Below are 22,944 nucleotides of genomic sequence, written 5' to 3'. Positions count from 1 at the left end.
ATTGTGCCATTCCGTTTTTTACAACAAGGAAAGTTATTGCCTATTAGTAAGTCATGGATTAGTTTTCTTGGCTGAGGAGGGTGACATCAATGCTCAGCTTCAGAAAATAATCCCCTGTAGGCAGAAAATTAACTCGTGGTGTAATTTGCCCACCGACCCCGAAAACTGGCTGTCAAGATTTGGAAGAATATTCAGGCCAATGGCCAGCCTCTGACATGTTATAGGTAAGATAATGGCAGATAATGATTGTTCCTAAATGCATCTCTTTTCAACTTTTTTTTTTTTTTTGCATTTATATCCTGCCCTTCTCCGAAGACTCAGGGCGGCTTACACTATGTCAAGCAATAGTCTTCATCCATTTGTATACTATATACAAAGTCAACTTATTGCCCCCCAACAATCTGGGTCCTCATTTTACCTACCTTATAAAGGATGGAAGGCTGAGTCAACCTTAGCTTGGGTAGTGTAGGAAGTTAGCACCCACCCTTCTCCTAGGAAAATGAAATATTTTAGGAAATAGTAAAAGAGCAGATTATTTTCCCTAAAAGGGAGGCAGAAACTCAGCCCTCCACCACCTTTGTCAATGGGCCATTAAGGCCTGAGCCAGTTTAGTCTACATAACAAAGATCTACCTCCTTCAGGCAGAGCCATAGTAGGAATGCCTTCGACAAGACCTAAGCTTAACTCACAGAATCATCTATTGTAATGTCCTTCCTGTTAAAGACTACTTCAGCTTTAATTGCAATAATACTAGAGCAACTAATAGATTTAAACTTAATGTCAACCGCTTTAATCTAGATTGCAGAAAATATGACTTCTGTAACAGAATCATCAGTGCTTGGAATACTTTACCTGACTCTGTGGTCTCTTCCCATAATCCTAAAAGTTTTATCCAAAAACTTTCTACTATTGACCTCACCCCATTCCTAAGAGGACCATAAGGGGCGTGCATAAGCGCACAAACGTGCCTACCGTTCCTGTCCTATTGTTTTTCTTTTCTTCTTCCTATATATATGCTTATACCTCCTTATATTTACCCAAATATGTGTTTATTTACTATATAATCTTTTTGTATGATACCTACATATATTGTTGTGACAAAATAAAATAAATAAAAATAAATAAATGAATTGCCCAAAGCCTTTCATTATATCATCACCCAGCAAGAGTCAACCAAGCTTGGGACTCAAAAACACAACCTACAAAGTTACCCCTGCATGGCCCCATGGGAGTCTGACGACCAATCAGAATACAAGCTCAAATTCAAAAGCCCAGAAAGGGCATAAAACCCAGGCACTCTCAACATCTCCCCTTTCTCTTCTTCCCCCAAGATCTTCAAGGCATGTGATCCTGTTCACCATTAAAACCATCTTTCCAATCAGCCACCATGTTTCCAGTGTCTTTCTCCCCACTTGGAACTGCACCCAGAAGGACATTTCTTCCAACGGTAGCAAATCTATCTCTCCAGCACCTGTGTTCAATGTGCGAGCTTGTGCCCATTTTAAATAATACAGTTTTAAAAAGCAGACATAAAATTCTTTGCATTTAAGTTACAATAAATGTTTCTGCATCTTGCACAGAAACCCCAGACCTCACTTTAATTCTTGCAATGAGTGCTTACCAAATTGTGGTATGTGTGTTTCTTTTTTTTTAAATACTCCATTGCACAAGATGTTAACAAAGGGAAAAGCATGGAATAATGGGTCGGATATTGGAACTAGCCTGGGAGAGATATCCAGGCTTGTCTCCTCCACTCAACCATGGAGGTAACTGGGTGACTTTGAGCCCATCGCTCTCTTGCAGCCCGACTGAGATATAAACAGGAGCATTCACTCCATACATGCCAGCTAGCTTCAGTTTCACAAGGAAATGTGAGACAGATAACCTTTATTGACTTTTTTTTTTCCTGTGAACACACAGGCACACGTTAAAAAAAGGACATTTGGATGCCCGTTCACAAAAGAAAATAAGCCGAAATGTTGAAAAATATGAAAATAGAAATATATACATGTATATATAGTAAATTTATTTATTTATGCGCCACTCCAATCAAGGTGACTTAAGGGACCAGGTAAAAAGCAGGATACTGTTGAGTTCTTGTCTTGTCTTAGCCAGGAAAGCCAGCTGGGTGACTTTGGGTCAGTCATTCTTATTCAGCCCAGCTCACCTCACGGGGTTGTTGTTTTTGTGGGGAAAACAAGGAGGAGGAATGTCCCTTGGATATGTTTGCCACCTTGGGTTGTTTGTAAAAAATAATTAAGACAGGATACAAATAAATAAAGTGAGGCTTAAAACTGAAAGGACGTTTTGGGATTATTATTTTTTTTAATTTGTGTAATGCACAATGTAACGCCCTAAACACGTTTAAAGAAATATGGACAAAATAGACAATTTCACATCTCTAAATCATTATCCCTGAGGAGTGAGAGCGCTCAGCATATCCTACCTTCCTTCCCCTCCTTAACTATAGCTTAAATCCTAAAGTTATCCCGTTTCCCATCAGGATCATAGTGATGTTCACACGAGGATCATGGAAGATTTTTTCGTTTAGCTGATGAATATGTCGGGCTGCACGATCATTTTTGCCTGGTTTAAGTACTTTTCCCGATACCAAAACCTGTTAGAAAACAGAGAGAGAAAACCATACAGAGCATGCAAGATTCACACCATGTATTACAACACCGTTACATTGGAGAGAACCGGAGGACAGGCCTGGAAACCCAAATGTAACTCTTGGCTGAGGCTCATTAAAATAGCTACCTCTTTTCTCGGGACTAAACTGCTAGGATATCCATGTTCTGCTGCAACCACACGAACCTGGAAATGGTACTGGCCGATTCAGTGAGTTGCAGGCAGTTGGGGCCACTACTATCTGTCTGTTCCAAACTGCTGCCTTGCGCTACCCTTGCATTATGGCTAAGTTTACAACTGGATCTTTATTTTATGAACTACCCAGGCTAAAACAAAGATTCCATACAGTCAGGGAGGTTTATTACAAAGTCAGTGCTGGGCTGCACTGCAACCTTAATCCTTCCTGGGGTGAAAGAAGAAAGGAGATTCAGGGAGAATATTAAGAGGAATTTCTTAAGATTTGTTGTGCTTAGAAAAGTGGAGGGACTCCTCCATCCTACAATGGATTTACAAATAGGTTTGTTCAGGGTGGCTTAATGAATCCTCTTACTGAGCAGGGGGTTGGACTAGATGACCTCTAGATGATCTGGCATTAACATAAGATTATTAGCATTTAGGGGATCTTGTAGGCCTGAAAAGAATTGGTTCTTCTGAAGGAGAAGAAAACTAGATTCCAAAGAATGTTGTTTCGGATTTGGGCCACAGGCTGAACCTTCTACTCTGTTTTTCTTGAGAATATGAAGGGTGGATAAAACAGGTTCTAATCCAGAAAAGCCACCAAGGTCTGCTCTCTTCCCACTTTTTCTGAAGTACTTACATTGTCAAGAACTAATATCTTCCCTTTTTTTATGAGCCGTAAACATTTTTCATAGTAATCGTTGTAGCTCTCTTTGTCCGCATGGATGAACGCCAGGTCAAATGTTCCAGCTTCACCATTGGCCAGAAGTTCCTCTAAACACACACACACACACACAATCAGAATAGGTTTTTGGGTTTTTTTAAAATGCAAAAAAAATCCCTTCTACCTTTTCTCTGTCGTTGTTTCTCTTATCTTATCTGGTTAAAAGGCAGTATTGCAGGCTGATTCTGCCGACCGCCAGCAGTTCGATCCTGACTGACTCAAGGTTGACTCAGCCTTCCATCCTTCCGAGGTGGGTAAAACAAAGACCCAGATTGTTGGGGGCAATAGGCTGACTCTGTAAACTGCTTAGAGAGGACTGGAAAGCACTGTGAATCGGCATATAAGTCTAAGTACTATTGCTATTCGGACAAGTCCAGCCTGCAAAGGGAAGGGGACGAGGAGCGATGAGAATCCTGAATTCCAGTTTCCTCTTAAGCCAAACCAACCTCGCTATTCAGACACGATTATCTGTGAAACCACAGTTTTTGGGGATGGAGTTCCAATTTCTCCCACAGATGCTTTTTCAGGAGGCAACTGGACTTTCTTGTTTTTTCTTTCGAAGACGTTTCGCTTCTCATCCAAGAAGCTTCTTCAGCTCTGACAGGATAGTGGGGGATGGAAGGATTTATTCTCCTTGCAGACAGCTGGTCATTTGCATCTTTTTAGAGAGTCCTTGAAGCACTTGGAGGTTTATCGGGGTTTTCAGGGTCACCTGAATGGTGCAAATGGTTCCTGTAATCTGCATTTTTTTCCTCTGGAAATCCATTCTACTCCCACACCATTCATATAAATCCTTCCATTCCCCACTATCCTGCCAGAGTGGAAGAAGCTTCTTGGATGAGAAGTGAAACATCTTCAAAAGAAAAAAAAATAAGAAAGTTCAGTTGCCTCCTGAAAAAGCACCTGTGGGACAACCATGACCTGGATGACTGAGAAAATCTACAGACTTTTAGCTATACAATTTGGGATGAACCACCCTTGGAATGGTGTGGGAGTAGGAATGGATTTCCAGAGGGAAAAATGGCAGACTACAGGAACCATTTGCACCACTCAGGTGACCCTGAGGACACAGATAAACCTCCAAGTGGCCTCAATGACTCTCTAATAAAATGCAAATTATCAGCTGTCTGCAAAGAATATAAATCCTTCCATTCTCCACTATCCTGTCAGAGCCGAAGAAGCTTCTTGGATGAGAAACTGTTCTGTCCCCACTTGCCTCCGTCCGAGCGATGGCTTAATTAGCTGGCACTATCAGCTCTGGCAGCAAACTAGCGAGCGTCTGCCAAGTGTCTCTGTTATCTCCCTCAATGCCGATGAGTCACCCAGGAACAAACAATACTTCAGCTCTTAGTTAATCAGTTGATTTGCCTGCTACGAAGAGGCAAAGCAGCTCTTGCTGCCTTTATATCCTGTGGGGTGTGGCTTCATGACTCAGCACTTCCTAGGCCTGCCCCACCCCTGCTTCTGTTGTTCCCGCCTCTCCTGCCTACGAAACCTAGGGTCCAGCCAGGCCTGATTGCCCTCAGGAGGCGTGGCCTGGGGAGGGGAAGAGTCAGGGGACGGAGGCCTCGTTATCTCCTCCACCTAGCCTGCCTCTGGCTCCTGGAGCTGAGCCAGGGAAGCCGGTGCTCCCGAGTTAAGTCCTGATGGCCCTTCCCCCTCACTTTCCAAGTCACCTTCTGGCAGGAGGCCCGGCTCGGAGGGCACAGACATAACAGAAACGAAACATCTTCAACAACAACAACAACAAGAAAGTCCAGTTGCCTCCTGAAAAAGCACCTTTGGGACAACCATGACCTGGATGACTGAGAATCTCTACAGAATTCCATTCTCTGTTTTCCTTGAGTCTCTTGGTGCTATGATATCCCTGCCCACAGTGATGGGCCAAGCATCACATCAGAGGGGGGTCCCACCTGCAACTATCTTAACCCAACCTGAGTTCAGGCAGTCCTCGACTTACGACCAGAACTGAGCTCCGTATTTCCGTTGCTGAGATAGTTGTTAAGGGAGGAAGGGGAAGGGAGGGGGAGGGGGGATGAGGGTAGAAAATGGATTGATGGTCAATGTACAAAGATGATCGAAGACGTATAATTAATGTAAGATCGGAGCTGCCTGGCTACCACTTCAGAATGATGGGAAAGAAGGAAGTAGAAGAGAGAAGGAGGTAGGAAAGAGAAGAGGAGGAAGAGGAAAGGAAGGAGGAGGGATAGAAGAGGGAGAAGAAAGGAGCAGGGAGGAAGGAGGAGAGGATGTAGATAAGAGAGGGGGAGGATGGTTGTGGAAAGTAGAAGAAGGTAGAGAAGGGAAGAGAGTTAAAGGAAGGGGGTGGTGACCGGGCAGGTCCGATTAATTGTATATGATGGTACATTAAATAGGTTATTGGATATAAATGTTAAAATAAAACTTTTTTAATAAAAAAAAAAGAGATAGTTGTTAAGCAAGTTTTGCCCTTTTTTTATGACCTTTCTTGCCACAACTATAATATTTTGAAAGAGAGATCAGCGTTTCAGAGGTCAAATCTCTCAACAGAAATGTAAAAAAACAAAACAAAACCAAGCCATTCTTGCCTTATAGAAAAGGTAATTTGTTACAGTATCTTGGAAACTTAAGGTATAACAGAGTAGCTTGTTATAAAGATATTAATCCTGCTTAAATTGCCTTACTCGATACTGAAGTGTTCAAGGTTATCTTTTAACCAACTAAATGTAAATATGTAGCTGGGAACAATATAATCATCTACTTTTTTTTTTGTCTTTATTAAGGTCTAAAAACATCAAAGGCATTTTTTGCAGGGTCGAAATACGATTTCACGATTTGCAACTCGCCCTGATGAGTTTTAAATGCAGTTTTCATTTTTCATTTTCTCCCGTGCAAGAGAATTAAAGCTAAGTCTTCAGGTGTCCTGCTTAAACTCTGCATCTTAAGAGAATTCAGAATCAGGTTGATCACATCAAAGGGATTAGCAAAAAGGCCTCCGTCGTTTTCACTAATGTCGAATAATTCCACGCAAGTGAGAAAGGGAACATTTGACCCCAATTCACGTCGGCCACGAAACAGATGGAATTTGAAAGATTTTGTGCAACGGAACTGAAGCTTCCTTTGCTGAGCTTGTTAATAGACATGAACTTTAGATTCTCTGATTTTTTTTAAAAAAATGGAACAATCCATCTCATTGTAGGTAGTCTTTGACTTACAATAGTTCACTTAGTGACTAAAGTTACAGCGGCTTTGAAAAAAGTGACTGATGACCATTTTTCATACTTATGACCGTGGCAGCGTCCCCATGGACATGTGGTCTAAATTCAGACGCTTGGCAACTGACTCACTTTTATGACGGTCGCAGGGTCCCGGGGTCATGTGATCTGGCGACCTTCTCACAAGCCAAGTCAATGGGGGAAACCAGATTCACTTAACAACCGTGTTGCTTACCCAACAAATGCAGTGGTTCACTGAACGACTGTGGCAAGAAAGGCCGTAAAAGGGGACAAGACTCACTTAACCAACGTCTTGCTTAGCAACAGAACTTTTGGGCTCAATTGTGGTCGTAAATCGAGGACTACTTTAATGATTCAGGAAGTCTCTCCCTCAATTTGTTTATGATTTATTTGTTAAATTTATTTGCTACCAATGTCGCTAAACAACTGTGCCAAGAAAGGTATAAAATGGGGGCAAAACTCATTTAACAAATATTTCCCTTAGTAACAGGGAGGCCGGGAGGGAGAGAGCGTGATGGACCAAAGTGAGGGAGTCAGAGGTAGAATTCAGCCGGTTTGGACAAACCGGTAACTCTGACAATCAGTTGGCCCCGCCCACCCCCCTCCCCGCTCTATCCTGTCCCTTAAGGTAAAGATAAAGGTTCCCCTCGCACATACGTGCTAGTCGTTGCCGACTCTAGGGGGCGGTACTCATCTCCGTTACAAAGCTGAAGAGCCAGCGCTGTCCGAAGACGTCTCCGTGGTCATGTGGCCGGCATGACTCAACGCCAAAGGCACACGGAACACTGTTACCTTCCCACCAAAGGTGGTCCCTATTTTTTCTACTTGCATTTTTACGTGCTTTCAAAACTGCTAGGTTGGCAGAAGCTGGGACAAGTAACGGGAGCTCACCCCGTTACACGGCAGCACTAGGGATTCGAACCGCTGAGCTGCCGACCTTTTGATCAACAAGCTCAACGTCCTAGCCCCTGAGCCACTGCGTCCCAATATCCTGTCCTTTATTTCCTGCTTTGTAGCTTATCTCAATTGCGTGGCACAGCTGATTCCACCCCCCTCGCTGTTCTGTTCTACTTACCGTTGCTGAGTTGAAAGATAAGCAGCTGAGCGTCTACATGCTCCATTTTCAGCGCTGTGCACAAAGTGCGCGCTCATCAAACCAGTTGTTAAATCGGCAGCATCCCACCACTGGAGGGACTGTTGATGCCCATCCCCCCCCAAATCCCCCCAACCCTTCCAGTCAAACCCCTTTGCTTCGACCTACCTAACGTTTCAATGGCTGGTTTTATCCTTAGATCAATCTTACGTAGCACACCGGCCTGGGAAGAAAGAAAACAGGTCAAAGGTTTCACGAGGAAGAGGATCGGCAACATTTTGAGGTCCCAGATGCTCAGCCTCCCCATCTTGTGTGTTTGTGTGTGCGTTTGTTTGCGTGTTTTTTTTTTGTGTAGACAAGGGGTCTCCAACCTTGGCAACTTTAAGACTTGTGGACTTCACTCCCAGAATTCCTCAGCCAGCAAAGCAAAGCTGGATGAGGAATTCTGGGAGCTGAAGTCCACAAGTCTTAAAGTTGCCAAGGTTTGAGACCTCTGGTATAGACTATCCATTGAGGAGGTGGCATTTCAAGAAAGGAACTGAATTTTTTACTAGCCGATTTTTTAATGGGTCCGAAGTAGGGAAAGAGCACCGCTTCAAGTCCTCTGTGGGTGGGATTTATTCTACTCTTGAAAAGCCCTCTTAAATGCCAAAAAGTCCCCAAAATGATAACATTAAAGTGTTTAAAGGTGAGGAAGGGAGGGGTAAAAGACTACACACAGTCCTCGACTTAAGACCACAATTGGGCCCAAAATTTCCATTGCTAAGCAAGACACTTCTAAAATGAGTTTTGCCCCATTTTATGACATTTCTTGCCACTGTTGTTAAGCAAATCACTGCGGCTGTTAAGTTAGTAACACGGTTGTTAAGTGAATCTGGCTCGCAACCATCATAAATATGAGTCAGTTGCCCAAGCATCGGAATTCTGATCACATGACCACTAGTAATGTAATATAAACATATATATTAACATTAATAAATCAAATGAGTTCATTGTAGATTTTAGAAAGAGCTGGCATGGTCATACTCCAGTCAGTATCAAGGATGCAGCTATAGAGGTGGTCAACAGTATTAAGTATCTGGGGGTGTAGATAAGTAACAATCTGAACTAGTCTCTCCACATGTCATCCTTCGCAAAGTGTGCAAACCAGTGTCTGCATTTCCTGCATCGGATGAGGAGAGCACATCTCTCTCCTTCTGTCCTGGCCACATTTTACAGAGCTGCGATTGAGAGTGTTTTACCAAACTGCATCCCTATCTATTCTATCTCAGATAGAAAGTCCATACAGAGAGTGGTGAGTACAGCGGAGAAGATTATAGGAAGCTCACTTCCCATTGTTCAGGATACTGCTTATAAGTGCTCTGTGCTTAGAGGTCAAAGGATCATTAGAGACCCCATACATCCAGTCTATGGTCTGTTTCAGTTGCTTCCCTCTGGGAGGAGGTTTCAAACTATTTCTAGCAGGACTACCAGTTTCTGTAAAAAGCTTTGTCCTCTATGCCATCCATCTGATAAACTTGCAAGATTCGTTTCTCTCGCCATGTACATGCATACATCTGAACTAGACTGTGTTGTTTCTCTGTGTCATATAATATATCTGGATACATGCATAATTTTCTATTTGTTATTTCTGATAAATATATGTAGTGTATATTGGAGGTGGTGACCCTTTGAGAGCTGTATGCAACGAAATTTCATTTTAATGCATGCCAATTAGGGTACATTCAAAGTAACAATAAAGTTATTGTCTAAGAAGTAATATATCTGAGTAGGCAGTAAAACATGATCTCATTAAATCATATGATCTTGTTAGATAATAAGAATTCTAGGAGAGATGGCAGTTGAGGGGTGAGGGCAGTGGGGTCATGGGTCAAAATGAGATTGTCAGCATTGGCTTCGATCGCGGTGCTGCGCTCACTGCCTTGCAATTTTGACAGAGTTTATGGGCATCCCTTAGAGCAGTGGTCACCAACTGGTGGTCCGTGGACCACTGGTGGTCTGCGAGAAAATTTTGGTGGTCCACAGAAAAACCTTTGCATTTTTGCATTTTTTATATTGCACTAAGTCAGGGATCCTCAAACCCCTGGGCCAGATGCGGCCTGCCAAAGCAATTAATCCCACTTGCTGATGGGATGGGGTCCTTCAGGCATTTAGCTTGGCTGCCTGTTTAGTAACTCTAGCCCAGTGGTTCTCAACCTTTATAGTGCTGTGACCCCTTTAATACAATTCCCCAAGATGTGGCGACCCCTTTAATACAATTCCCCATGATGTGGCAACCCCAACCATAAAATTATTTTCGTTTTGAATTTATCGCGCCTGAAGCCGTATTGGCTAGCGATCTGAACTGCTTGCGACTGCCTTGAGGACGGAGGCATTAAAGTGGAGACTCCTCCCCTATTAAGTTTATCGCGCCTGAAGCCAGATTAGGCTAGCGACTGGGAGTGATTGCAGCTGGCTTGAGAGGGAGACATCGGAGCAAAGATTTCTCTCTTTTTTAATGAAGCTGAATTCGGCTAGCGATTTGAAGAGCCTGCAGCTGGCTTGTGAAGTCAACCATTGGAGCGCAATTCTTCAACTCGCAAGTATACTTCCCATATTTCCGATGGTCTTAGGCGACCCCTGGCAAATCGTCATTCGACCCCCAATGGGGTCCCGACCCACAGGTTGAGACCCGCTGCTTAGCTTCTCCCTCCCTCCTTGGGAGTCTAGGTGCTTCAGTCAGCGGCGCATGAAACTTCAGCTGGGCTCCTCGAGAGACAGAGTTTGCAGGGGGGTGGGGGTGGGTGGAGGGCAATCTAGCGCCCGGGCTGGCTACAAGACAAAGGTTCATTCTTGGTCATATTTGAGATTTCTAGCTGCAATGGACAGCAAAGCTAGGGTTGACCCCGGGTGCTTCTCTTTGCTAACAGGAGGCCATGCTAAGTGCCTGAAGGACCCCGTCCCGTCACTAATTCATATTAGTGGTCCATGGCAGGAGTTTCCAACCTTGGCAACTTTAAGCCTGGAGGACTTCAACTCCCAGAATTCCCCAGCCAGCTTTGCTGGGAGTTGAAGTCCGCCAGGCTTAAAGTTGCTAAGGTTGGAGACCCTTGGTCCATGGGATTTAAAGTTATGAATTTAGTGGTCCCTGAGGTTTGAAAGGTTGGTGACCCCTGCCTTAGAGTAATCAGGGGGAGAAAGGGTTAAATCCATCAGCACCGTTCTTCTAATAAGATCTATAGATCCCTGCAAACCAACGAATCAATCGAGTGTCAGCAAATATTAATACCCCGTCCTCTCTCATGCCATGATTAAGCCCCAGTTCTCTGAGTGACTTACTCTACCTCTTTCCACACTGGCTTTCCGATACTGGTCAAATCTTCATTTATCTCGCAGGCAACAATTCTGCCATCTTCTGGTAGGACTAGAGCCATGCTTAAAGTATTGTACCCAGCAGAAACTCCTACGGAGAAATTACAAAAACATGGTTGAAGGGTGTTCCAGTGTCAAAGCATCTATGGCCGGCTCTCGAGTTGCCATAGGCAAGGGGGATGGGAAACCAATGAAGCAACATGGCAGCCAAAGACAGGAGCACATTCCAGACATATTTCTCTCAAGGCTGTCTCCCAGGGTTACCCACAGCGGCCGGAGTGGAATGAACTCTACAACCCACAAAATTGCTCCGTTGTCGAATGTGATTGATGACACACCCTGGGGGAGGGGGAAAACAGGGTCATGATTAGGGCCGTAAATTACATGGGGTCAAAATTGGTTTCATTTGGGTACCTGCTGACATGGAGATCCTGCTAAATAACAGGATTTCTTTTGAAGCTTGGCTCGAGGTTCATGATTTAATTAGGGCATCCATCGGAACCCAGACATCCAGTTTCTGAATGAATAATACAGGTAGCCCTCCACTTACGACCACAATCGGGAGGGTTTTTTTTAAAGTGAGACGTGCTCAATTTTACAATTTTTATTGCCATGGTTTTTAAGCGAACCACTGCGGTTGTTCAGTGAATCATGCAGTCCTTAAGCAAACCCAGTTTTCCTCATTGATTTTGCTTGTTGGGCGTCGGCTGGGAAGATCACAAATGGGGATCTCAAAACCCTGAGACACTGCACCTGTCAAAAACACAGGCCAGGGTGCCCGAATTTTGATCTCGTGACCATGAGGATAGCAATAGCACTTAGACTTATATACCGCTTCATAGTGCTTTACAGCCCCACTCTAAGCTGTTTACAGAGTCAGCGTATTGCCCCCAACATGTTGGGTCCTTGTTTTACCGACCTCGGAAGGATGGAAGGCTGAATCAATCAGGATCGAACTGCTATCTGTGGGCAGAGTCAGCCTGCAATTCTGCATTCTAGCCACTGCGCCACTATGGTCTTAAATGTAAGGACTGGTCATAAATCATGCTTCAATGATGTTGTAACTTTGAGCAATCACTAAACCAAAGTCAAGGACTGATTTCATACCCCATTCTTCTTAACAGCAAAGTAATATCAGCTTTCTCCTCTAGCTCAGGGATTTCAAACTCAAGGCCTGGGGGCTAGATCTGGCCTACGGGGCAAGGGTGAAATGTAAAATTTGTTACTACCGGTTCTGTGGGCGTGGCTTGGTGGTGGTGGGTTAATGTGACTGGGTGGGCATGGCCAACTTTTTTTTTTTTTACTTTTAAAAGCATTTTTTCTACAACCTCTTTGGCCGAAGAGGCTGTAGAAAAAATCCTTCTAAAGGGATCTGGCGATCCCAGCTCAGTTGCCTGATCCCTTTTAAAAGCAATTTTTTTACAGCCTCTTCGGCTGAAGAGGCTGTAGAAAAAATACTTCTAAAGGGTTCTGACAATCCCAGATGAGCCACATGATCATAAGAGGCTTTTTTTTTTTTTACTTTTAAAAGCATTTTTTCGGCTGAAGAAAAAATGCTTTTAAAAGTAAAAAAAAAAAGACCTCTGATGATTGCGTGGTTCAGCTGGGCATGGGTGGGTGGGTGGGGGTTCAGGGATTTTTGCTACTGGTTTTCCGAACCACCTGATGCCATCGTGACCGGATCGTGCGATCCGGTCCGAACAGGGAGCATTTCACCCTTGCTACGGCGTGCTTAGATCTGGCTTGCGGTCTGCCCTGGAAACAGCGAAGGACTGGCCTGTGGTGCTTTTGCCAGCGAAAATGGAGCTCAGGAGGGCTCCATTTTCTCTGGCAGACAGTTGTAGGAGGCCGAGAGCCCGTTTTCTCTGGCACAGCACTCAGGCCGCCACAAGCGCCCCCAAAACAAGTGACGTCAAGCGGGCCACATCCCTGGCCATGTCCACTCAGCCCCACCCCCCAGGTCAAACACAACCCTGATGCAGCCCTTGATGAAACCGAGTTTGACACCCCTGCTCTAGCTCTTAAGTTCTGAGGAACCCCAAAGAGAAGGCACTCCTCCTCAGAAGACAAGGATGGAGTCAACCATCCCACCCAGTCATCTAGCAAAGAAAGACTCCGGATCATTTGTTTTTGCCAAGAGTATACTTTAACTGAAGTTTAAATGGTTGTAGAGGTAGCGTAAGCTGAAGTTTTCCCACACCAACAGTGCAAAGTAGATTAAATTAAAGTAAGTAAAGTAAGGTGGCTCAGTGGCTAAGACACAGTTCAGCGATTCGAATCCCTAGTGCCATATAATGGGGTGAGCTCTTGTGACTTGTCCCAGCTTCTGCCAACCTAGCAGTTTGAAAGCAGGTAAAAAAAGGCAAGTAGAAAAATAGGGACCACCTCTGATGGGAAAGTAACAGCGTTCTGTGCACTTTTGACATTTAGTCATGCCGGCCACATGACCACGGAGACCTCTTCGGACAGTGCTGGCTCTTTGGCGTTGAAACGAAGATGAGTACCGCCCCCTCGAGTCAAGAACAACTAGCACATATGTACGAGGGGAACCTTTACCTTTAAGTAAAGTTATCTGTAAATGTCCAGTTAGGTGCTTGTATATTATTTAGGGGATAGGTTCTTGGTTCCCAGCTGTGCATGCAGACGATTGACCTTGGCTGGCTGAAGCTTCTCATAAGGCTCAGCTGGGCTTCCATCCCCCCTTCTTACTTACAGTCCAATCTTGCCCTCCCCCACTCCACCCCATTGCTAATGTCAGGTTGTCAGCTCATGAAGCTTAGACAGGAGGAGATGCAGCCGTGACAGATGGTTTAAAACAAAGTGCCTTTTGGTTTTATTTTGCCAGTGTGGAATTGGTCCGCCACATCCTATGGCTTAAAAATCAAAGAGGGGAGTTTGAGGGAAGAGACCAGTTGTAACCTGAGGACTACCAGTAGAAGATTAGACTGTGTGACTTCCGGACTGGCCACTTTATTGTGGGGCTGAATCCCCAATTTCCTGGTTGTAGGCAATCTCACTTACCTATCTCAATTACCTTTTTTGCTCCAACAAGCCTGATCAGGTTTGCCACCAACTGGGCCTGATCAGAAGAGATCCACAGCTTTTTGCCAGGTGTAGAAGTTGCAGCCTAGAAAAAGCAAAACAGGACTCCGCGTGACAGGTTCTTCTGCAATTCCATGAACATCATCCCTGAAAGAACCTTAGCAAGTCTGGCGGGAAGGACCTCTGGAAACTGAGAATTCCTGCACGACCTCTCCTCTCTCTCTGTCTCACAATTAAATTTATTGTTTAATGCAGACCTGGAACCCCAGGCCGCACCTGGTCTTGTGCAGAGGTGGGTTTCAAAAATTTTAGCAAGAGGTTCTCTGCCCAGTTGCTGGGTGGGCTTGGCCATGGTGGGCGTGGCCTAGTCCGCCTCCTGCACCATGGTGGGGTATTTTCGCCTTCCCCAGGCTCCGGAGGTTTTCCTTGACCCTCTGGGAAGGCGAAAACTGCCTCCCCCGGGCTCTGGAGGCCCTCTGGAGGCCCTTCGGAGGCCGGAAATGGGCCTGTTTTTGGACTTCCAAAACTTCTAGGAGGCCTGTTTTTCCCCCTCCCTAAGCCTCCGCGCAGGCCCTGCACTTACCTCGCATCCAAAATGGGCCATGTGGAGACTCCTGGGAGGGGCGGGATGGGTGGGGAGGGGCCAGGTAGGTGTGGGATTTGGAGGTTCTCCAAACTCCGCCATAACGTTAGCTACGGGTGCTCCCGAACCCGGCCGAACCTGTAGCGTCCCTCCCCTGAACACGTCCCACCCTGCCCATTTTTCATCTCCCTTTAACAGCCAGGGGAAGTCTCAGGTTTAGGCAGCCTTTCTAGGACCTTGAGGTAGTCCTCGATGTACGACCACAACAGAGACCAAAATTTCTGCTGCTAAGTGAGACGTTTGTTAAGCAAGTCTTGCCCCATTTTATGACTTTTCTTGCCGTGGCTGTTAAGGGAATCACTGCCAGCGTTAAATGGTGGTTGTTCAGGGGAACCTGGCTTTCTTGTTGACTTTGCTTCTCAGAAGGTCGCAAAAAAGGGATCACGTGTAACTTCAAAAGATCACTAAATGAACTGTTGTTAAGTCCTGGACTAGCTGTACAGTATTTGGGATCTCTACTCTTAATTCTTCCACATACAAGGGCTGAAAAGATCCCCTAAACCAGGGGTCTGCCAACTTAGCTTTTAGGACTTGTGGACTTCAACTCCCAGAATTCCTCAGCCAGCAAAGCTGGCTGAGGAACACTGAGAGTTGAAGTCCACAAGTCTTAAAAGAGCCAAGTCGGCAGACCCCTGCCCTAAACGCAGAGGAGATGGAGTTAATTTGGTGGGTTCTTGAATCCTGGGTTGACCCCTGGGGAAAGAGCCATCAGAAGTTGGTCAGATCCACTGACAACCGGCACTCACCAATCTCAGCTTCTTCAAAAGCGGGTGCTCTCGTACCGAGTGATCCAAGACATATTTGTGTAGGTTGCCAGTCCCTTGCAAGAAGCTGCAGGAATGGCCGGAGGTGCCAAAGGCAAATAAATCTGACCCACGGTATCTTCTGCCTTTCAAAAGCAAACCAATCCATCCTCAGTCATATCATAAATACTTTCAATATTTGTTAATATTTGATTCAACCCACGGGACAGATGTTGCCCTCAGAAGTTGTGGGAGCTTCATCACTGGAAGCTTTCAAGAAAAGAACATTTCCAAATGTAACAAGCCTTAGTAAGACCACACCTAGAGTACTGCATCCAGTTTTGGTCACCACACTATAAAAAAGACGTTGAGACTCTAGAAAAAGTGCAGAGAAGAGCAACCAAGATGGTTAAGGGACTGGAGATTAAAATATATGAAGAATGGTTGCAGGAACTGGGCATGGCTAGTCTAGTGAAGAGAAGGACCAGGGGAGACAGGATAGCAGTCTTCCAGTATTTGAAGGGCTACCACAGAGAGGAGGGGGTCAAGCTCTTTTCTAAAGCACCTGAAGGCCAGACAAGGAATAATGGATGGAAACTGATCAAGGGGAGATTCAACCTAGAAATAAGGAGAAATTTTCTGACAGTGAGAACAATCGACCGATGGAACAGAAGTTGCCTTCAGAAGTTGTGGGAGCTTCATCACTGGAAGCTTTCAAGAAGAGATTGGACTGCCATTTGTCAGAAATGGTGTAGGGTCTCCTGCTTGGACGGGGGGGTTGGACTAGATGACCTACAAGGTCCCTTCCAACTCTGTTAATCTGTTAATGAAATTGAGTTTGACACCCCTGCCTTATCAGAAGATTAGGCTTAGGGAACTAAGCAGACTAATTGGAGCTTAGCCCAATCTACTCCAATCCTCCTAAGCAGAGGCCTGGTTTCCCTTCACTATGAAAGTGCCGTGACATTTTGATCGCAGCTTGCCCCAGACAACGCACCCTGTTCAAAAATTTGTTCCTATCACTTGCTTAAGGCAAACCGCCCCACCCCCAACCCTGTTTCTTTTGATCCAATTCTGCTTTGATGGCCACTCAGACACAACGAGGCACCTTCTTGGCAAAAAACATCTTAAATGGTTTGTCCCAAACATCTTCCAGCCTTTTTAAGATTTCTCCATTTGGCCTTACAGCCTTGCATCTCTCGGTGGTCTCCCCTCCCGCTTAAGTGTTTAAAGTTAGCTAGGTATCTCCAAAGGATGATTGAGCTTGTCTGGGTCACGTAGTTAAGAAAGTCCGGGACGCAGGTGCAAGAGCCAGAGACAGTTGTGAGACAGGAAAATGATGGAAGGAAGAAGACCCCTTACCAAATTTCCCCCCCCCCAACTTGGCCACTTTAACATGGGATGGGCTTCAACCAAGGGTGAAATCTAAAATTTTTCCCTACCAGTTCTGTGGGCATGGCTTGGTGGGCGTGGCAGGGGAAGGATATTGCAAAATCCCCATTCCTTCCCCACTCCTGGGGAAAGGATATTGCAAAACCTCCATTTCCATCCCACTCCAGAGGAAGGATACTGCAAAACCCCCATTCCCACCCCACTCTGGGACCAGCCGGAGGTAGCATTTGCCGGTTCTCCGAATTACTCAAAACTTCCACTACTGGTTCTCCAGAACTACTCAAAATTTCCATTACTAGTTCTCCAGAACCTTTCAGAAAGAACCTGCTGGATTTCACCCCTGGCTTCAACTCCTAGAATTCTCTCCCAGCCGGAGATTTTAGGATTTATTTTATTTATTTACTTATTTAATTAAACTTTTATACCGCCCTTCTCCCGAAGGACTCAGGGCGGTGTACAGCCTACATTTAAAACAATTTATGCACACACTAAAATAACAATTAAAAAACTTATTCAATAAAAGGCCGAAATTAAAACCGTCCAATTGACCATATAAAATACCCAATAAAATTACAATTAAAAATTTAAAATTTAAAATTTTGAGTTTAAAAATCAAGCCAGTCCCGCTTGGATAAATAAATAAGTTTTCAGTTCCCGGCGATGATCTTGGACCAGGGCTGTGGAATTAAAAAGCGGGAGATCCCTGCAATCGAATCCACCCCCCCCCACTCTCCTCCCCAATTTTAGGTCCCGACCCACTTCCCTTGCCCCATTTGCCAACCAGCCCCGCTTTCAGCGCTGGCCAGTTCCAGGCTGCAATGCCCCCGAGCGCCACTAGGCGGCAGGAGGACAAGCTGCTTTGCCCGCCTCCTTTCTCTTCTCCATCAGGTAGCCCGCGGGCGCAGCGACCCTAAACCCGGACGATCACTGGGGAGGGGGGGAGAAAATCGTGCACGGGGCACCCCAGAAAAGCTGGGGAGGGGGAATGAGAGAAGCTCATAACGGGGGCGGGAAAGTCCCTCTCGGGTGGGCGTCCCCGTTGCCGTCCCCCACTCCCGCCCACTGGCACTGATGGGGGGCTCCCTCTTCCACCAACGCGGGCGCCAGGTTGGCGTTTCCCACCCGCCTCCCTCACCCACCCCACGTGCGCCCGGGACTCCTCCTCCTGCCCACGTGTCGCCTTACCCGCCAGGAAGCCCACCGCCAGCGCCGCCCCAACAGCCGCCGTGCCCCCCAGGAGGGTCTCGCGGGAGAAGCCGGAGAAAACCATGCCCGAAGCAAAAGTGGGAAGCGGGATCCGAAAGCCGAGCGAAGCTTTTGGGCCGCTTTTCGCAAGACCTGCCCGTCACGTGTCCCGGGGATGGCGAGCGGCCCCTGCAGGCGGCTGAACCCGGGACTTCAATTTTTTTTACCTGGGACTTGAATGTTTTGAACTCCCGTTGCGCAATGAGGACTAGTAGGCACCTGCGCAGCGGCGTTGACCAGGCTCGGGGTGGGGTGGGGGTTGCGATGGGGGAATCTGGGGTGCCTCGGACTGGCTTCTGGGTCCAAGTGTGTGGGGGCAGCCCAGAAGGGGGCTGGGGACGGGGTGGCATCACGTCCCGGGCCCAAAAGAACGTCTGAATGCGTCCTGCTGACCTGCTGGCAGGTGGATTTTGCGCGGAGCTTGTTTTGGCAACTTTGTATTTCGGGCCAGCCTGGGATGCGAGGAAGATACTTGGTGGCAAAAGCGGGTAGTTTTTGTCCCTGGAGTTGCAGAAGTCCTTCCTGTTAAAGACTACTTCAGCTTCAATTGCAATAACGTATCTTTTCTTTTATGTACACTGAGAGCATATGCACCAAGACAAATTCCTTGTGTGTCCAATCACACTTGGCCAATAAAAAAAAATTCTATTCTATTCTATTCTATTCTATAATACTAGAGCAACCAATAGATTTAAACTTAATGTCAACCGCTTTAATCTAGATTGCAGAAAATATGACTTCTGTAACAGAATCATCAGTGCTTGGAATACTTTACCTGACTCTGTGGTTTCTTCCCATAATCCTAAAAGCTTTATCCAAAAACTTTCTACTATTGACCTCACCCCATTCCTAAGAGGACCATAAGGGGTGTGCATAAGCGCACAAAACGTGCCTACCATTCCTGTCCTATTTTTGTTGTTTTCTTCTTCCTATATACATATATGCTTATACCTCCTTATATTTACCCATATATGTGTTTATATACGATATAATCTTTTTGTATGATACCTACATATATTGTTATGACAAAATAAATAAACAAATAAAAAAGTGAATCGGGCTTGTTATTTTTTTGGGGGGGGGAAGGAGGGGGACAAGAAGACACATTTAGGACAGGTAGTCCTCGACTTACAGCCCTTCCTTTTGTGACCGTTCAAAGTTACAACGGTGTTGGAAAAAAGTGACCTGTGGTCACGCGATCACAATTCTGACACTTGGGCAACTGCAGTTCGTATTTATGACAATTGCAATGTCCCTTGTTTGTGTGTGTGTGATATGATCTGCGACCTTCTGACAAAGAAAGTCAATGGGGCGGCCAGATTCACGTAATAGCCGTATGTAACAACTACTTAACAACGGCAATAACAAATGTGGCAGAAAAAGTTGTTAAAATGGGGCAAAACTCACTGGACAAATTTCTCACTTAGCAACAGGAATTTTGGGCTCAGTTGTGGTCGTAAGTCAAGGATTACCTGAACTCTCTCTCTCTCTTCTCTCTCTCTGCGCAGGAATTCCTGTGGGTACATTTCTGAACCTTACCTGGAATTGTTCCTCCTGGGTTTTAAAATGTGCTTATCTGCAACTTTTGCCTTAGACAGGGCAGCTGACCCGGGCAGAGAAGGGGGGAGGCCTGCATATTTACATTGAACCCTTATTTATTTATTTATTTATTTATTTATTTATTTATTTATTTATTTATTTATTTATTTATTCATTCATTCATTCATTCATTCATTCATTCATTTCATTCAGTTTACAAAATACAAGATTTTAAAAAAGATGTTGGGACTCTGGAAAGAGTACAGAGAAGAGCAACAAAGATGAAGAATCGGAATAGAGCTGGAAGGGACCTTGGAGGTCTTCTAGTCCAGCCCCCTGCTCCAGCAGGAGAACCTATACTATTTCAGACAAATGGCGGTCCAGTCTCTTCTTAAAAACCTCCAGTGATGGAGCACCGACGATTTCTGAAGGCAAGCCCTACCAATGGTTAATTCTCCTCACTGTTAGGACATTTCTCCTTAATTCCACGTTGCTTCCCTCCTTGATTACTTTCCATCCATTGTTTCTTGTCCTGTCTTTCGGTGCTTTGGAAAAATAAATTGACAACCCCCCCCTCCTTTAATGGCAGCCCCTCAAATACTGGAATACTGCTATCAGGTCACCTCCAGTTTTTTCTTTTCTCTAGACCAGGGGTCTCCAACCTTGGCAACTTTAAGCCTGGCGGACTTCAACTCCCAGAATTCTGGGAGTTCTGGGAGTTGAAGTCCGCCAGGCTTAAAGTTGCCAAGGTTGGAGACCCCTGGTCTAGACCGGCCATACTCCATCCCTGCAACCATTCTTCATATGTTTTAGCCTCCAGGCCTTTAATCATGTTAGTTGCTCTTCTTTGTACTTTTTCCAAATTCTGAACATCAATGTGGTGACAAAAAAATGGATGCAAAGAATGGGTGCAGGAATTGGGTCTGTCTGGTCTAATGAAGAGAAGGTCTTGAGGAGACATGTTAGCAGTCTTCCAATGTTTGAGGGGCTGCCACAGGCGGACGAACCTGTTCTCCAAAGCACTTGGTGGGCAGGACAAGTTTAGTTTAGTTTAGTTTTATTAAATTTTTATACCGCCCTTCTCCCAAGGGACTCAGGGCGGTGTACAGCCAAAAGATAAGAAATATAAAAATATACAATTAAAACAACAATTTAAAACCGAGCAAATTAGAAAAAATGGCCAGTATTTAAAATTTAAAATTTAAAATTTCAAACCCTAAAATGATAAAACCCCAATTAAAATTTAAAAATATTAGGCCAGTCCCGCTTGAATAAATAGATATGTTTTCAGCTCACGGCGAAAGGTCTGAAGATCAGGCACTTGACGTAATCCGGAAGTGACTTATGGAGGCTTATTAAAGAAAGAAGCAACGTAGAACTAGGAGAAATTTCCCAACACCTTTTTTGGCACCACTGACCATTTTCTGGTCCTTGGCATGGGTTTTCAGAAGTGGTATGCCATTGCCTCTTTCTTAGGACTGGGAAAGAGTGACTGGCCCAAAATCACCCAGTTGGCTTCATGCCCGAGGCAGGATTAGAACTCACAGGCTTCTAGCCTGATGGCATTAACCATTAAAGCACACAGCCTCTCTCATCTAACATAACATAATAACAGAGTTGGAAGGGACCTTGGAGGTCTTCTAGTCCAACCCCCTGCCCAGGCAGGAAACCCTACACCATTTCAGACAAATGGGTATCCAATTTATTAGCTGTTATTAGAAATGGCCACATTCAAAATGAAGGCTGTGGCCTCTTCTTGAACCATGGGGAATCCGAGAACAGAGCTATAAATCGATCTCCCGTGTCCCCAACAGAGGCAAATCTTGTTTTTGAAAGAAGATTACCTCAGATAACCAATGCCGACATCTCTGCCTCATGCTAAGCTGCTGTTTTGTGGGTGGCTGCATTCTGCTTTTTATTTTATTTTTTTCAACTGTACTTTAAGGCCTTGCAGTCTTCTAGCCTTCTCCCTGCTTTTTTTTAAAAAAAATTTTTGGTAATCTTTTATGCAATATATTACTCTAATCCCCGAAAGCTGATCCTATACATCGGATAATAAATTGGCAGAGTCGTTGGCAGGATTTTGCATAAAATTATAAATGATCGATGAATGGAAAATTAAAGATCGGAATACTGCCCTAGCAAGAAATTTACAGTTCTTATAGAAGAAAATATATCTTTTTGATACATCGGGCTAAGTTGAACCATTTTCTTTAGATATTATCTTGTAATTTATACGACGTTTTGAATATGGCTCAGGCAAAAGCTAGACCCCTACCCCACATTTCAGTATGAGATATTTAAGAATTTCTCTCTCTCCCCTCTCCCTCCCTCCCTCCCTCTCTCTTGAGGCAGCTAAATATTTAATATTTGCTGGATCGTGCCTGTTACATTATAAAAAACATTATTTATAAGCATGTTCGTTCATGAGGACTAGAAGAGCTTTCAAAATCCAGGCAATCACAAGTACAGAAAAAGATGGGTTTTCCTGACATCTTGTGGCCAGCAAGATGTTTGCAGCCTTGATTAATGGGTATGCCTAATTAATGTTTTTGTATTTGTGTAATGAAGCATTAGCTTTATTAAAATGATTTTTTTTACAAATGAAACATCATGTTCATCAACTATACATTCTTCTCACACATCCATTGGTATATTTCCATAATTATGTTTTATTAAAGGTAAAGGTTCCCCTTGCACATATGTGCTAGTCGTTCTCGACTCTAGGGGGCAGTGCTCATCTCCATTTCAAAGCCGAAGAGCCAGCGCTGTCCAAAGACGTCTCCGTAGTCATGTGGCCAGCATGACTAAATGCCAAAGGCGCACACGGAACGCTGTTACCTTCCCACCAAAGGTGGTCCCTATTTTTTTCTACTGGCACTTTTTACGTGCTTTCGAACTGCTAGGTTGGCAGAAGCTGGGACAAGTAACGGGAGCTCACTCCGTTACGCAGCACTAGGGATTCAAACCGCTGAGCTGCGGACCTTTTCGATCGACAAACTCAGCGTCTTAGCCACTGAGCCACCACGACATGTTTTATTAGTGTTTTCTTTTTAAAAAAATGTTCAGCCCAATGTCTAAACTATCATTAAGTGTTGTATCATTAAGTATTAAATTTGTACCCTATGACTATCATTAAGTGTTGTAAG

At 44.9% G+C, this 22,944-nt stretch overlaps 1 protein-coding gene across 1 annotated transcript; it reads right to left on the bottom strand.

The window, feature by feature from the left end:
- Nucleotides 1-2,301: 2,301 nt before the first annotated feature.
- COMTD1 (catechol-O-methyltransferase domain containing 1) lies at nt 2,302-18,473 on the bottom strand. Its single transcript, XM_058188817.1, has 7 exons — nt 18,197-18,473; nt 15,623-15,765; nt 14,213-14,318; nt 11,164-11,282; nt 8,009-8,063; nt 3,449-3,582; nt 2,302-2,617 (listed from the first exon to the last, which is right to left on the bottom strand). Exons 1-7 carry the CDS (start codon nt 18,279-18,281, stop codon nt 2,465-2,467), a joined length of 795 nt encoding a protein of 264 aa, XP_058044800.1. The 5' UTR covers nt 18,282-18,473; the 3' UTR covers nt 2,302-2,464.
- Between the last annotated feature and the right edge of the window lie 4,471 nt (nt 18,474-22,944).

This window comes from Ahaetulla prasina, chromosome 6 (genome assembly GCF_028640845.1).
Source record: "Ahaetulla prasina isolate Xishuangbanna chromosome 6, ASM2864084v1, whole genome shotgun sequence".
Classification (NCBI taxonomy): Eukaryota; Metazoa; Chordata; class Lepidosauria; order Squamata; family Colubridae; genus Ahaetulla; species Ahaetulla prasina.
The sequence above is the reverse complement of the archived record's forward strand: the minus strand, read 5'-3'. Positions and strand labels throughout refer to the sequence as shown.

Coding starts and splice junctions, on each gene's coding strand:
- COMTD1 (XM_058188817.1), bottom strand. CDS start 18,281: ATGGTTTTCTCCGGCTTCTCCCGCGAGACCCTCCTGGGGGGCACGGCG. Junction 14,319..15,622: donor TTTTGAAGAAGCTGAGATTG/GTGAGTGCCGGT, acceptor TGCTTTTTCTAG/GCTGCAACTTCTACACCTGG. Junction 11,283..14,212: donor AAAAAAGGTAATTGAGATAG/GTAAGTGAGATT, acceptor ATTTCTCCGTAG/GAGTTTCTGCTGGGTACAAT.